We start from the raw sequence: 14317 nt of genomic DNA, 5'->3' as shown, positions 1-14317 counted from the left end.
GAATTCAATAGTACATTAAAAGGATCATAAACAGTGGTCAAGAAGGATTTATCCCTGGGATGCAAGGATGGTTCACTATCTGCAGAGCAATCAGTGTGTTACACCATATTAACAAATTGAAGAATAAAAATCATATAATCATCTCAATAGATGCAGAAAAAGCTTTTGACAAAATTCAACATCCACTTAAGATAAAAACTCTCAACAAAGTGGGTTTAGAGAAAACATACCTCAGCATAATAAAGCCATATATGACAGCCCACAGCTACTATCATATTCAATGGTAAGAAGCTGAAAGTATTTCCTCTAACAAGACAAGAATGCCCACTCTTGCCACTTTTACTCTTCATAGTACTGGAAGTGCTAGCCACAGAAATCAGATAAGAAAAGCAAATAGAAAGAATCCAAATTGGAAAGGAAGAAGTAAAACTGTCACTGTTTGCAGATGACATGGTACTCTTCATAGAAAATCCTAATGATGCCACCAGGAAACTACTAGAACTCATTAATGAACTTAGTAAAGTTGCAGGATACAAATTAATATACAGAAAGCTGTTACGTTTCTATACACTAACAGCAAACTATCTGAAAAAGAAATTAAGAAAACAATCCCATTTACAGTCGTATCAAAAAGAATAAAATACCTAGGAATAAATCTAACTAAGGAGGTAAAAGACCTGTACTTGGAAAAGTATAAGACACTGATGAAGGAAATTAAAGACAACACAAACAGATGGAAAGATATACCATGCTCAAGGATTCGAAGATCCATAAAATGACCATACCATCCAAGATATACAAATATATTTTTTAAATTAATTAGTTAATTTTAATTTTGGCTGCACTGGGTCTTTGTTGCTGCACGTGGGCTTTCTCTAGTTGTGGCAAATGGGGGCTACTCTTTGTTGCGGTGCGCAGGCTTCTCACTGCGGTGGCTTCTCTTGTTGTGGAGCACGGGCTCTAGGCATGCGGGCTTCAGTAGTTGTGGCACGTGGACTCTAGAGCGCAGGCTCAGTAGTTGTGGCGCACGGGCTTAGTTGCTCCACGGCACGTAGGATCTTCCCCGACCAGGGATCGAACCCGTTTCTCTGCATTGGCAGGCGGATTCTTAACCACGCACCATCAGGGAAGTCCCCAAAATATATTTTTGAAAATTAAAACAAAATAATGTAACATACTTAAAAATTTTTTTTGTTGAAGTACAGTTGACTTACAATGTTGTGACAATCTCTGCTGTATAGCAAAGTGACTCAGTTATACACATATATACATTCTTTTTTTTTTTAATATTCTTTTCCATTATGTTTTATCCCAGGAGATTGGATATAGTTCCCTGTGCTGCACAGTAGGACCTTATTGTTTATCCATTCTAAATGTAATAGTTTGCATCTACCAACCCCAAACTCCCAGTCTATCCCTCTCCCTCCCCGCCTCCCCCTTGGCAACCACAAGTCTGATCTCTATGTCTGCGAGTCTGTTTCTGTTTTGTGGATAGGTTCATTTGTGCCGTATTTTAGATTCCACATATAAGTGATATCATATGGTATTTGTCTTTCTCTTTTTGACTTACTTCAATTAGTATGATAATCTCTAGTTGCATCCATGTAACATACTGTTTATAGTATCCTTCTATCTGGGTTTTTAAAAAAAGATTTATATATATATATATATATATATATATATATACACACACATATACATATATATGTATATATGTATTGGCATAGAATATTTCTGGAAAGATACATAAGTAACTTACAGTTGTTGACTCCGGAAAGGGGTTTGGAGGGCTAAAGTCAAAAGGAATGTACTTTTCATTATATATCTCTTCATATTATTTACATTTTTTTTGCCATATGCATATATTATATTTTCAATTTTAAAAATTTAAGTAAAGAATACAGGAACTTTGACATAAAATACGATCTTTTTGAGAAAGCTTAGGAATGGAGTATATTGGGAGCATGACACCAAAACTCAATCAAGTGACATTGTTATCTCAACCTACTATTTAGAATAGTTTGTAGTTGTGGTTGACAGAGTAAAGAATAACATTAAAATCTAAAATCTTTCCATGGTCTTGAAGGCTCTCTCTGGCCTCTCTCCTCCCACTATTCCCAATATACTTGACTCTAGTCTCACTCACTTCCTTACTATTCCTCCAACATGCCAAACTCAGCCCCGCCTGAGGACCTTTGTCCTTGCTGATCCTGATACCTGAGCCTTCTTCCTCCACATATCCACAGGGCATAATTTCTTGTCCTCCCTTCAGATTTTTGCTTAAATATCACCTTACAGAGAGGCCTTCCCCAACCTCCCTATATGAAATAGATTGTAGCAGAATGTCTTGGTCAGTTTGGGTTGCTATAAGAAAATTACCATAGACTGGGCGGCTTAAATAACAGAAATGTATTTCTCACAGTTCTGGAGGCTGGAAGTCCAAGATCAAGGTGTCAGCGGGTTCGGTTCCTGATGTGGGCTTTCTTCTTGGTTGTGTCCTCACATGACAGAGAGAATGATCACCTCTCTCATATCTTTTCTTCTAAGGGCAGTGATCTCATCCATGAGGGATCTACCCTCATGACCTAATTACCTCCCAAAGGCCCCACCTTCAAATACCGTCACATCAGGGATTAGGGCTTCAACATGAATTGTAGGGGGACACACACGTTCAGTCCACAGCACAGAGTAACCTCTGCCATCTCTCTGGCCCCCTCCTTACCCTACTTTACTATTATTTTTTTAATATCTTACAATTTTATTTGTCAATTATACCTCAATAAAGCTTAAAAATAAGGAATAACAATATAGTTCTTCTAATGAGTCCAAGAAATAATGCATTTGAAGTACTTAACATAGGACCTGACACACAGTAGCTACAAGAAGCTAACAATTATTAAGCACTTTCCATACCCCACTAACTGTGTTCTCAGAGTGGTACATGCTCTCTCTATATTAAAGACTTTAATCCTTATCACACCCTTCAAGGTACGTACTTTTATTATCCCCATTTTACAAATGAAAAACTGAGGTTTAGAAAGACTAACTTTCCCAAGTTATAGAATTGCTAAGTGGGGGAATCTGTGCTCCCATCCATTATGCCCTTCTGTGATCTGGAATAATAAAGCACACAGTAAATATCATAGTAAGAGGGGAATAATACCTACCGTCTAGCCAAGGAAATATAGAGTGCCAGAACAGAGAGGCCCAGGAAAGAGTTCCTAGATAAAGATGCATCTAAACTCAAACCTGGAACGGGCAAGGGAAGCGACTAGATTAACAGAGAGTGAAGTACCCTACTTGATTTTTCTTCATAATATTTATCACCACCTGATTTTATTTATAAATATAAATAGATATTAATATAGAATAGTTCCTCATAAATAAATAATATTCCTCAAGGTCAGGAACTTTGTCCCTTTTGTTTATTACATCCCCAGTGCCTAGAACAGAGCCTCAATAAATACTTACTAAATGAAAGAGGAACAGTAGAAGTTTTGAATATGGTGGCAGTTTGAAATTTTGAAAAGATACGTATCACATATATGTGATAAAACCAAAACTTTAACTTTCTTCTGGCAAGTTCTTACCCTTCAGTGAAACTTTTAAATGGTTGATTTTCTTTGGCAGAGCAAGAATATGATCCTGGACCAAGCCTTTAAGTATATAACAGAATTGAAAAGGCAAAACGATGAACTCCTGCTTAATGGAGGAAACAATGAACAAGGTAAAGATTTTAAGATTCTCACTTTCTGTTGTTTTTTCAATGTTCAGGCCTTTGTGTCACAGTGCATCTTATATTAGGATACAGAAGGCTTTTTTGCCCCAATACATTAAGATCATGCATTGGGTGGGCCTGTGAGAATAGTGTTGCAAATAAATTCAACCTAGTTGACCTCTATTCCCCCTTCTTTGAGCAACTCTAACCTTGTAGGCATACACAATTTTGATTTTTTACTCTTCTTGTACTTCACGTTTGCTAAACTCATGATGCAAATAATACTGGATCTCCTTCCTTCCAGGTGGATCTTCCAGCTAGGGGAATCCCATAAGAGGATGCAGCGGGAGTCCTGCTCAGTGTAACTTAAAACAGATAAAGATATGCCTGTGCCAGGACTTAACTAGGAGTTAACTCAGAAGGCCAAAACATTCAGTTCATAATTGTTTATACTGCATGTAATGTGTGCATGAGACTGCCTGGTCATTTAATGACATTTGATCTTTAGAGGTGACTTTTTTATGCTATCAGATGATTTCTCTTTTCCCATTTGCATTGGAGAGAAGGTTTCCTTGTAACAGCTAAAAAGAAAAATACCCCAGGCAAGTAGAAAGCTCTGAGTGGTAGGCCAGTTTGAACTGTCTTTTATTTATGTCTCTGACAAGAGCAGAGAGAATCTCCTGTGACAACTCAGTAGGTCACCTTAAAAGGAGACAAACCTCAGAATTTGCTGATGTGGGAGCAATGCTGGGCTGTGTTTATTGTAAGAAGTGAGGAGGATGCTGGAAAGCACATCCAGAAGGTGGGCATTCTGAATTCTTGTTTACTTTCAGTTAGCTGACAACTTACCCCTCCCCTCAGTCAGCTGTCTTTTATGGTCCAGGTCCTGTTTTATGGTGCTGTCAGGCAATTAGATACATAATCAATATTTGGTAAGCATTTTGAGGCACCCACGAAAGGGACAGTAAGGCTAGCGTGATGTATAGACTTTTCTAACGAGGGCTCCTCTGGTTTCACAGCCCAGCATCTGAGGCAATCGAGTTACCCTAGGGAAAAGGGAAACTTGAAGAAATACAAGTTGCAGGCGGTTCAGGAGGAGCTGAACAGCCAGGCCAGGGGTTGGGGCAGCACCCGAGGCCCCTTAAGTCCGACCGTGTTGTCATCACGGTCATGATGCTTTCTTTGGTTCTTTTTTGTATCTGCTCTCGCTTCTCTTCCCAGCAGCTTCCTCCACATACTCACTGTCTACATGACAGTCTTGCACAGTGGCCACAGCAGTGGCCTTGGGAGTCAGGCCCACCTGGGTTTGAGTCTCGGCTTCCTTTGCTCACTCAGTACCTTTGGCCAGTTACTTAACCTCTCCAAGTGTCAGTTTCCCTGTCTTAAAATGAGGATAATCATAGCATCCATCTAGTCGACTTTAGGCAAATTATATAGCTACTCTGAACCTGTTTCTTACAGCTAAAAGTGATGATGACAAAGGTGGTTGTCCCATCTCATGGTTATGAGGATTAAAAGAGAGAACACAGGTAAAGCACTTAGAGTAAAGCGCAGCACAAGAGTAAATGCTTGATAAATGTTATCTGTTGTTGTTGTTGTTATTATTATTATTATCATTAAATGAGACAGGGAATGAAAAGTGCCAGGCATATAGTAAGTGCACAATAAGTGAGAACAATCTTCTTTATTATTTGGTCCATGATAATTGTCCTTTAATTTCTAACGTCCATAGCACATTGGCATCTTTCTTCTGTGGCTCTTTCTTTAAATAGCTGAGAAAAACTATCTGATAGTCTCAGCTCCTCCTTGTTGGAACAGAACTTGTTACTTCAGGCTACCTTATAAGGTACTGGCCTTGAGGATCGGCTGCCTTTGGCGGAGGGAATGGGGGAGAACACCTACTGTGGCAAGGCAGGTGGGGATGTATAGGGTCACAGGGCATACATACCAACAGCCAAGGCTGACCCTTAGTATCCATGGTTGAGGCTGTCTCCTTTAAAACAGTGTAGGGCATCACGGACATCTTCATTACTCACTAGCATACACACATTGGCCCTACCAAGGAAAAAGCAAGTTTCACTGTTGGTGCTTTCTTCAGCACTCTCCCATCTTACTTCTTACACGTTCTGCTTGGTCTCTATTGTTTCAAAGGGTAAAACAGAAACCAGTTTAAAGCCATTTGTAAAAGAGACTGTCGGGAGTTCCCTGGTGGCCTAGTGGTTAGTATTCTGGGCTTTTACTGCCGTGGTCCCAGGTTAAGTCCCTGGTTGGGGAACTGAGATCCTGAAAGTCGTGCAGAGGGGCCAAAAAAAAAAAAAAAAAAAGACTGTCTGTTACCACCATAAAGTAATGTTAGTTATTGCAACATTTAAATGCTATTATATTGATGTTCAGTGTTATTTTCCTAGCATGTTACCATGATATCAGTGTGTCTTTCCTTGCTGCCCTATCTTGAATTTTGGAATTTTGAGATTTCTACATTATGAGTAATTTTTGACCTTTGAATTGTTGACCTTTAAAGATACATACTTTTCAAAGGATTAGGATAGAGATACCATTCTAAAAAGAAGAAAGAACTTATATTAGAAAAGAGCTGAAGATTCTCAATTGAGGTATTTAGAATACTAAAATTAGAATTCAGTAGTTTAGTATACAGCTGTTTCTTAAATTATTATAAATATTGACACTTAGGGGTAATTTTTTCATTTTTGCTTTTGATATTATAGCTGAAGAAATTAAAAAGCTACGTAAACAACTGGAAGAAATTCAAAAAGAAAATGGCCGATATATTGAATTACTAAAAGCAAATGACATATGTTTATACGACGACCCCACAATCCACTGGAAAGGAAATCTTAAAAACTCAAAGGTCTCTGTTGTTATTCCCAGTGACCAGGTTCAAAAGAATATCATTGTTTATTCCAACGGGAGTCAGCCTGGTGGAAATAGCCAGGGAACAGCTGTTCAGGGGATAACCTTTAACGTTGGTCATAATTTACAAAAGCAAACTGCCAATGTGGTGCCAGTACAGAGGACGTGCAATCTTGTGACTCCTGTGTCTATTTCTGGAGTTTACCCTTCTGAAAACAAGCCATGGCATCAGACCACGGTTTCTGCGTTGGCTGCCAACCAGCCTGTTCCTCTTTGTCTTCCTGCTACCATTTCTGCTCAAAATCTTCTTGAGGTTTCCACCTCCGAAAGCGAGTCGAGTGTGCTTGGTGCCAGCAGTGGCTCACTGGTCAGTGTCCCTGTCGGGCCTGAACCACCCCAGCATCATTCCCTGCACACATGTCTAAAGGATCAAAGTTCTTCTGAAAATAAGAATGGGCAAGAGAGCCTCAAATTATTGAAGAAAACAGTCCCTTGTGCCACAAGCGTCTCCTCCAGCTGCTCAGCAACTGCCACTAAAGGACACCAAGGAAGCAAGTCCTGCCTGAGCGTACAGGAGTGCAGAAGTGATTTTCAAACCACCTTGGTTGTTTCTGTTACCACGACGGTCTGCTCCCAGCCGCCAAGATCTGCAGGTGATTCTTGTCCAGCGAGCATTAGCAAGGGCGCAGACTTGACAAGTGTTACTGCGGTGGGGGCCCCATCTGCCCCTGGAGGAGGGGAGACGGCCACCCCTGTGAGCGCCCTTCCTGCAAACCCTGTGGACAGTGGTTGGACTCTTTCTTGTTCTTTGCCTTCTTCAGCTGTGAGTGCTTCAGATTTGAAAAACATTAATAGCCTTACCCGAATTTCCTCAGCTGGAAACACGCAGACGACGTGGACTACTTTGCAACTGGCGGGGAACACTATTCAGCCCTTAAGCCAGACACCATCTTCTGCTGTGACTCCAGTGTTAGATGAGTGTGGTACTGGCCCCACCACGACCAACCACAGTAGATGTGTGGCTACAGGCGTCAACTTGAATAATTCCTCTCCAGCAGCTGGGCAGCCAGTTGAGCAAGTAGTTGTAACCTTGCCTTCTTGTCCATCTTTACCTATGCAGTCACTGATTGCCCAGCCACAAGTTAAATCTCAGCCTCCAAAAAGTATCCTTCCATTGAATTCAGCAATGCAAGTGATTCAGATGGCTCAGCCAGTTGGGTCGGCTGTTAACGCAGCTCCTGCTAATCAAAACGTTATCATTCTTCAGCCACCCAGCACGACCCCGTGCCCAACAATGATGAGGGCAGAGGTTCCCAACCAAACAGTAGGCCAACAGATAGTAATCATACAGGCAGCTAATCAGAACCCTTTGCCACTCCTCTCCGCTCCACCTCCTGGCTCTGTTCGACTCCCTGTCAATGGAGCCAGTGCTATCATAGGGTCTAACAATTCAGTGCAAAATGTTTCGACCCCACAGAGTTTTGGAGGAAAGCACCTTGTCCACATATTACCAAGACCTTCATCTTTATCAGCATCTAATTCAACACAAACTTTTTCTGTAACCATGTCAAACCAACAGCAGCCTCAAACCATTTCTTTAAATGGACAGCTCTTTGCTTTGCAGCCTGTGATGTCTTCATCAGGAACTACAAGTCAGACCCCTATGCAAATAATTCAACCCACCACCAGCGAAGATCCAAATACCAATGTTGCCCTGAATACATTTGGCGCTTTGGCCAGCCTCAATCAAAGCATATCGCAGATGGCTGGGCAAAGCTGTGTACAACTGTCTGTTAGCCAGCCTGCCAATCCTCAAACCGCTGCAAATAGTCAAACCACCCCAGCTAACTGTGTTTCATTAACAACAGCTGTAGCACCTCCCATGACAACGGAGAATTCAGCCACACTACCCAGTACGTATAATCTAGTGACTACTCCCTCAATGAACACTGTAGCTTGTTTGCCTCACATGAAGTCCAAAAGGCTGAATAAGAAGCCGAGTGTCAAGAAACACTTAGCCACTAATAAGTCAGCCTGCACCCTGAATCCAGCCAGAGATGTGGGTAAGTTAGACTGCCCCAGCACCGAAGGCTCCACAGAGCCATCGTGTAATGATGGACTTCTGGACAGCCTCCCTGGTGTGTTACCATCTGTCACTATGTCCCAGGCAAATAGTGTAAGTGTTTCTGGCTCACATTCTTTGGATGTTCTGAATTCTGAATCAGTGATACCTGAATCTATACCCAAATCTAAGTCAGCAGAAGAGTCTAGCTCATCCTCCCAAGAATCTGTAACAAGTGAACATTTTACAATGGCCCCAGCAAAATCCAAAGATTCTCTCCCCGTTTTCCAACGAGAGACCTCTCAGGATAAGCCACCAACTAGTTTAGCATTGCCAGATGCCGCCAAATCCTGCACTTCAGCCAACGTGTTGATATCGTCTGAGAATGATCCCCACATTTTGGTTTCTCAGGTTTCCGATTTGTCATCTGCCACGAGCACTGCAAGTACTGACTGTGTTTCTGAGGTAGAAGTCATTGCTGAACCTTGCAGGGCTGAGCAAGATTCATCAGCTACAGTGCAAACCACAGGTCTCTTAAAGGGGCAGGGTTTAACTGCATTGCTATCTGGTCTTGCTAAAGAAAAAGACCCTCAGAAACCATCTCTTTCAGTCCAGGTGGACCATCCTGACTTTTCTTCAGAAAATTCTAAAATAGTCCATTCAAGTGTTGATTTACATCCCAAACAGGAGCTATTACTGATGAGCAGTGATGATAGAGATCCAGGACAGCACCATTCCTGCATCCCTGATCAGGAAGTTATTAATGGTTCTTTGCTCACCAGTAGGCAGGCTGACTCCCCCATGTCAACCAGCTCTGGCAGTAGTCGTAGTTTCTCAGTTGCATCCATGCTTCCTGAAACAACTAGAGAGGATGTCACCAGCAATGCAACGACTAATACGTGTGACAGCTGTACCTTTGTAGAGCAAACTGATATAGTTGCTCTTGCAGCAAGAGCTATTTTTGACCAGGAGAACCTTGAGAAGGGAAGAGCTGGCACCCAGGCTGATATAAGGGAAGTTCCTTCAAAGCCTTCTGAAGCATCCTCTTTAGAGGGAGACCAGCCTTTCAAAACACAGATATCTAAAGAGAACGGCCCAGGACAGGCAGAAGCAACACCAAACGAATTTAATTCTCAGGATTCAATTGAAGCAACTGTGGGTCGGCCCCTTGAAAAACCAAGTTGTTCTATAGGAATGAAAACATCAAATGCCTCTTTACAGGTTTCGACTTCTCAGCCACCAAGCATCACCAGTTTAAGTGTGAATAATCTTATCCATCAGAGCAGCATCAGCCATCCTCTGGTCAGCTGCGCTGGTTTATCCCAAACTTCAGAGCAAACAGCTGTTCCTGCAACAGTTAATCTGACGGTTTCATCTAGCTCCTATGGCAGTCAGCCTCCTGGACCATCTCTGATGACCGAATACTCCCAAGAACAGCTAAATACTATGGCTGGTACCATACCAAATCCACAGATTCAAGAGCCACTCTTAAAGCCAAGTCATGAAAGCCGTAAAAACTCTGCTAAGCGTGCTGTCCAAGATGACCTCTTACTGTCTTCAGCTAAACGTCAAAAGCATTGTCAGCCGGCTCCCCTCCGGCTTGAAGGTCTGTCCCTGATGAGCCGAACTCCAGACAGCATTTCCGATCAAACTCAAATGATGGTTAGTCAGATCCCTCCCAACTCTTCAAACTCAGCTGTGCCCATTAGCAACCCAGCACATGGAGACGGCCTTACGCGATTATTTCCACCTGGTAACAACTTTGTGGCCCCTGCGTTGAGGCAAACTGAGGTTCAGTGCAATTCGCAGCCTTCCGTGGCTGAGCAGCAGCAAACGCAGGCCAGCCAACATCTGCAGGCCCTGCAGCAGCATGTTCCAGCTCAAGGGGTGCCTCACCTGCATAGTAACCATCTCTACTTAAAGCAGCAGCAGCAGCAAGCAGGGCAGTTAAGAGAGAGGCATCACTTATATCAACTGCAGCATCACGTACCTCATGCGGAGAGCTCTGTCCACTCTCAGCCCCACGTCCACCAACAGAGAACCCTGCAACAGGAAGTTCAGATGCAGAAAAAGAGGACTCTTGTTCAGGGCACTCAGGCCTCTCAGCTTTCTTTACAACCCAAGCACCATGGAACTGACCAATCCCGACCCAAGAGCGGTCAGCCACACCCCCACCATCAGCAGATGCAGCAACAGATGCAGCAACACTTCGGAAGCTCCCAGCCGGAGAAGAGTCGTGAAAACCCTTCCACAAGCCGGAGTCACCATAACCATCCGCAGAACCATCTCAGTCAAGACATCATGCACCAGCAGGAGGTGGGAAGCCGGCAGCAAGGTGCGGGGGTTTCTTCTGAACATGTATCTGGGCATAATCCAATGCAGAGGCTTTTGACATCAAGAGGCATAGAGCAGCAAATGGTGTCCCAACCGAGTATCGTGACGAGACCTTCAGATATGACTTGTACTCCACACAGGCCAGAGAGAAATAGAGTTTCAAGTTACTCTGCGGAGGCACTCATTGGAAAGACATCTTCTAATTCAGAGCAGAGAATGGGTATATCGATTCAGGGTTCCAGAATTTCAGATCAGCTTGAAATGAGAAGCTACCTTGATGTTCCCAGAAATAAGAGTTTGGCCATTCATAATATGCAGGGTCGTGTGGACCATACTGTTACCTCAGATATCCGCCTTTCTGACTGTCAGACATTTAAGCCAAGCGGAGCCAGTCAGCAGCCCCAGAGTAATTTTGAAGTACAGTCTTCAAGAAATAATGAAATAGGTAACCCTGTGTCATCCTTGAGGAGTATGCAGTCCCAGGCTTTTCGAATTAGTCAAAACCCTGGTCCACCACCAATTGACCGCCAAAAGAGATTACCTTACCCACCAGTTCAGAGCATCCCAACAGGAAATGCTGTCCCACCAAGGGACAGTGAAAATACATGTCACCAAAGTTTCATGCAGAGTTTACTTGCCCCTCACCTGGGTGATCAGGTCATTGGGAGCCAGAGATCACTCCCAGAGCATCAGAGGAATACACAGTGTGGTCCCTCCTCTGCAATTGAATATAATTGTCCCCCAACTCATGAAAGTGTCCATATTAGAAGAGAGAGTGAGGGTCAGAATAGGGAGAGTTGTGACATGTCCCTGGGTGCAATTAACACCAGGAACAGCACTTTGAATATTCCATTTTCGAGTTCTTCTTCCTCAGGAGATATTCAAGGTCGAAACACAAGTCCCAACGTTTCTGTACAGAAGTCCAATCCCATGAGGATTACTGACAGTCACGGGACCAAGGGCCACATGAACCCTCCAGTCACAACCAACATGCATGGGGTTGCAAGGCCAGGTTTGCCGCATCCGTCTGTGTCTCACGGAAATGCCGACCAAGGGCCTCCTGTACGTCAAACTAGTTCTTCAGTTCCCCAGCGATCAAGGCATCCCTTGCAAGACAGCAGCGGTTCCAAAATTCGTCAGCCTGAAAGGAATCGCTCTGGAAACCAAAGACACAGTAATGTCTTTGATCCAAGTCTTCCCCATCTTCCTCTGTCTACTAGTGGCAGTATGATTCTCGGACGCCAACAACCCACTGCAGAAAAGAGAGGAAGTATTGTTCGTTTCATGCCTGATGGCCCACAAGTACCTAATGATAATTCAGCGCCTGACCAGCATACACTATCACAAAATTTTGGTTTTCCGTTTATTCCTGAGGGTGGCATGAATCCACCAATAAATGCTAATACTTCTTTCATTCCACAGGTTACTCAGCCTAGTGCCACTCGAACTCCAGCCCTCATCCCTGTAGATCCCCAAAATACTCTCCCCTCCTTCTATCCCCCATACTCTCCTGCTCATCCTACACTGTCCAATGATATTTCAATCCCCTATTTTTCTAATCAAATGTTCTCGAATCCTAGCACAGAGAAGGTAAACAGTGGAAGTTTGAATAACCGATTTGGATCAATTTTATCTCCTCCCAGACCTGTTGGTTTTGCTCAACCAAGTTTTCCTCTTCTCCCTGATATGCCCCCAATGCACATGACCAACTCTCACTTATCCAATTTTAATATGACATCTTTGTTTCCAGAAATAGCTACAGCTCTCCCTGACGGCTCAGCAATGTCACCTTTGCTTACGATAGCAAACTCCTCTGCCTCGGACTCTTCCAAGCAGTCCTCAAACAGACCTGCCCACAACATAAGCCATATTTTAGGTCATGATTGCAGTTCAGCTGTTTAAATACTGACTGACTAAACATAAATGTGATGGGTGAGATTACAAATGTATTTGTGTGTGTATTCACACATGTGCACAGGAAGAGAGATTGCGTGAGTGTATCTCCTTGTGTTTGTGTAATCAATTGTCAGTTATCTTCTGAATGTAGGGAAGCCATGTCAGAGATGAGGCAAATACTGGGTCGTCGAAAACAAATTATCTTTCATTTTTAACCGCATGGTGTACTTTTTAAATTTTCCAAGTAGATTTACATTTTCAAGTTTGATCTGTAATCTGACATTCCCTAGATATTAATCGGCTGGAAGTTGAGGGAGATCATCTTGGTGAGTCCTGGGTGGTAGGAAGGAACCTAGATTTTAAACTTGATTGTTGATAATTTGTAAAATAGATAGTTGAACTGGTTGAGTTGCTTTCCAAGAATACAGACAGTTCGATATAACACAATGGCTCATAACCAAGTACTGGCCAGTGTCAGCATCTAGAACAGTTTCTTACCCATGGCAGGTATTGGATTAATGTAGAATGAATGTCCATGATTCAAGTCAAGCAGTTAGCAAATAAATGAGTTGTTTAATCAACCTTTATTCCCAAGGTTTGGTTTAGGTAGAGGCTTCTTTCTTAATTATAACAATTCATAAATTATCTGAATGTCATGTCTTGTTCTCCAAATTAGAGAGCCATGTTATCCTTTAATGTGCCAAGATCCTGTAAAGCAAAGGTCTTCCTTAGACGAGTAGCCTTAAAAGTGGAAAGCTAAAAAGCAGAGTACATAGATGTTCTCCATTTTGTACTTGCATTTTGCATCAGGCCATAAGGATAAAAGCAGTTGTATTGTGGAGTTTTGCATGTGTTCAGTTAAAGATTGTTTCATTCATTGAGTTTTGTTGTAGAATTCTCTTCTATTTATTTGATCTTGAAATAAGTTATTTTACATTTGTTTAATCATTAGGGACTGATCAGTAAATAGCGTGTTTGGAATCTACACAGTTATTTGAGCCTTACTTTTAAAATATTTCTGAACAGAGTCTTAAGCTCTGTCAGTATTTTCATTACTGATATTTATATTTAAAATATGGCATTGTATATTGCATTATTACCCTTCATAGTAGAATGACAATGAGAAGATGAATTTGTTCATTATTTTTCCTGATGGTAGATGTGAAATGGTGCTTCAAAAAATTGTCTTTGTATATGTCCATGTGTGTGAGTGTGTGTGTACTCGGACATAGATTTTAAAGTATAAACTGGCTCTTTAAAAATAGGCCTGCCATCTGAAAATGAGGAATTGGGACCTGAGACCTGCTGAAGTGTAGAAGAACTTGATGTAGCGTTTTTTAAAAGCCCCGCTGAAGTTAATAATGAATTTTAAAAATATATTCAAAATTCATGTATTGAATTTTGAAAATTTAATTAAAAATTAAGAAAACAATTAT

The 14317-nt window shown here is 42.1% G+C and overlaps 1 protein-coding gene across 3 annotated transcripts in view; it reads left to right on the top strand.

The window, feature by feature from the left end:
- The window catches only part of USF3 (upstream transcription factor family member 3), a 44759-nt gene extending 30855 nt beyond the window's left edge, over nucleotides 1–13904 (top strand). For all 3 annotated transcript variants that reach the window (XM_061194191.1, XM_061194190.1, XM_061194189.1), the window contains 2 exons: nucleotides 3631–3727; nucleotides 6445–13904. In XM_061194191.1, coding sequence (XP_061050174.1) covers nucleotides 3631–3727; nucleotides 6445–12887 — 6540 coding nt within the window. In that variant the 3' untranslated portion in view covers nucleotides 12888–13904. The remainder of the gene's footprint in view (nucleotides 1–3630; nucleotides 3728–6444) is intronic.
- The last annotated feature ends 413 nt before the right edge of the window (nucleotides 13905–14317 follow it).

This window comes from Eubalaena glacialis, chromosome 6 (genome assembly GCF_028564815.1).
Source record: "Eubalaena glacialis isolate mEubGla1 chromosome 6, mEubGla1.1.hap2.+ XY, whole genome shotgun sequence".
NCBI classification, from domain to species: domain Eukaryota; kingdom Metazoa; phylum Chordata; class Mammalia; order Artiodactyla; family Balaenidae; genus Eubalaena; species Eubalaena glacialis.
This window is presented reverse-complemented; position numbering and strand designations above follow the sequence as displayed.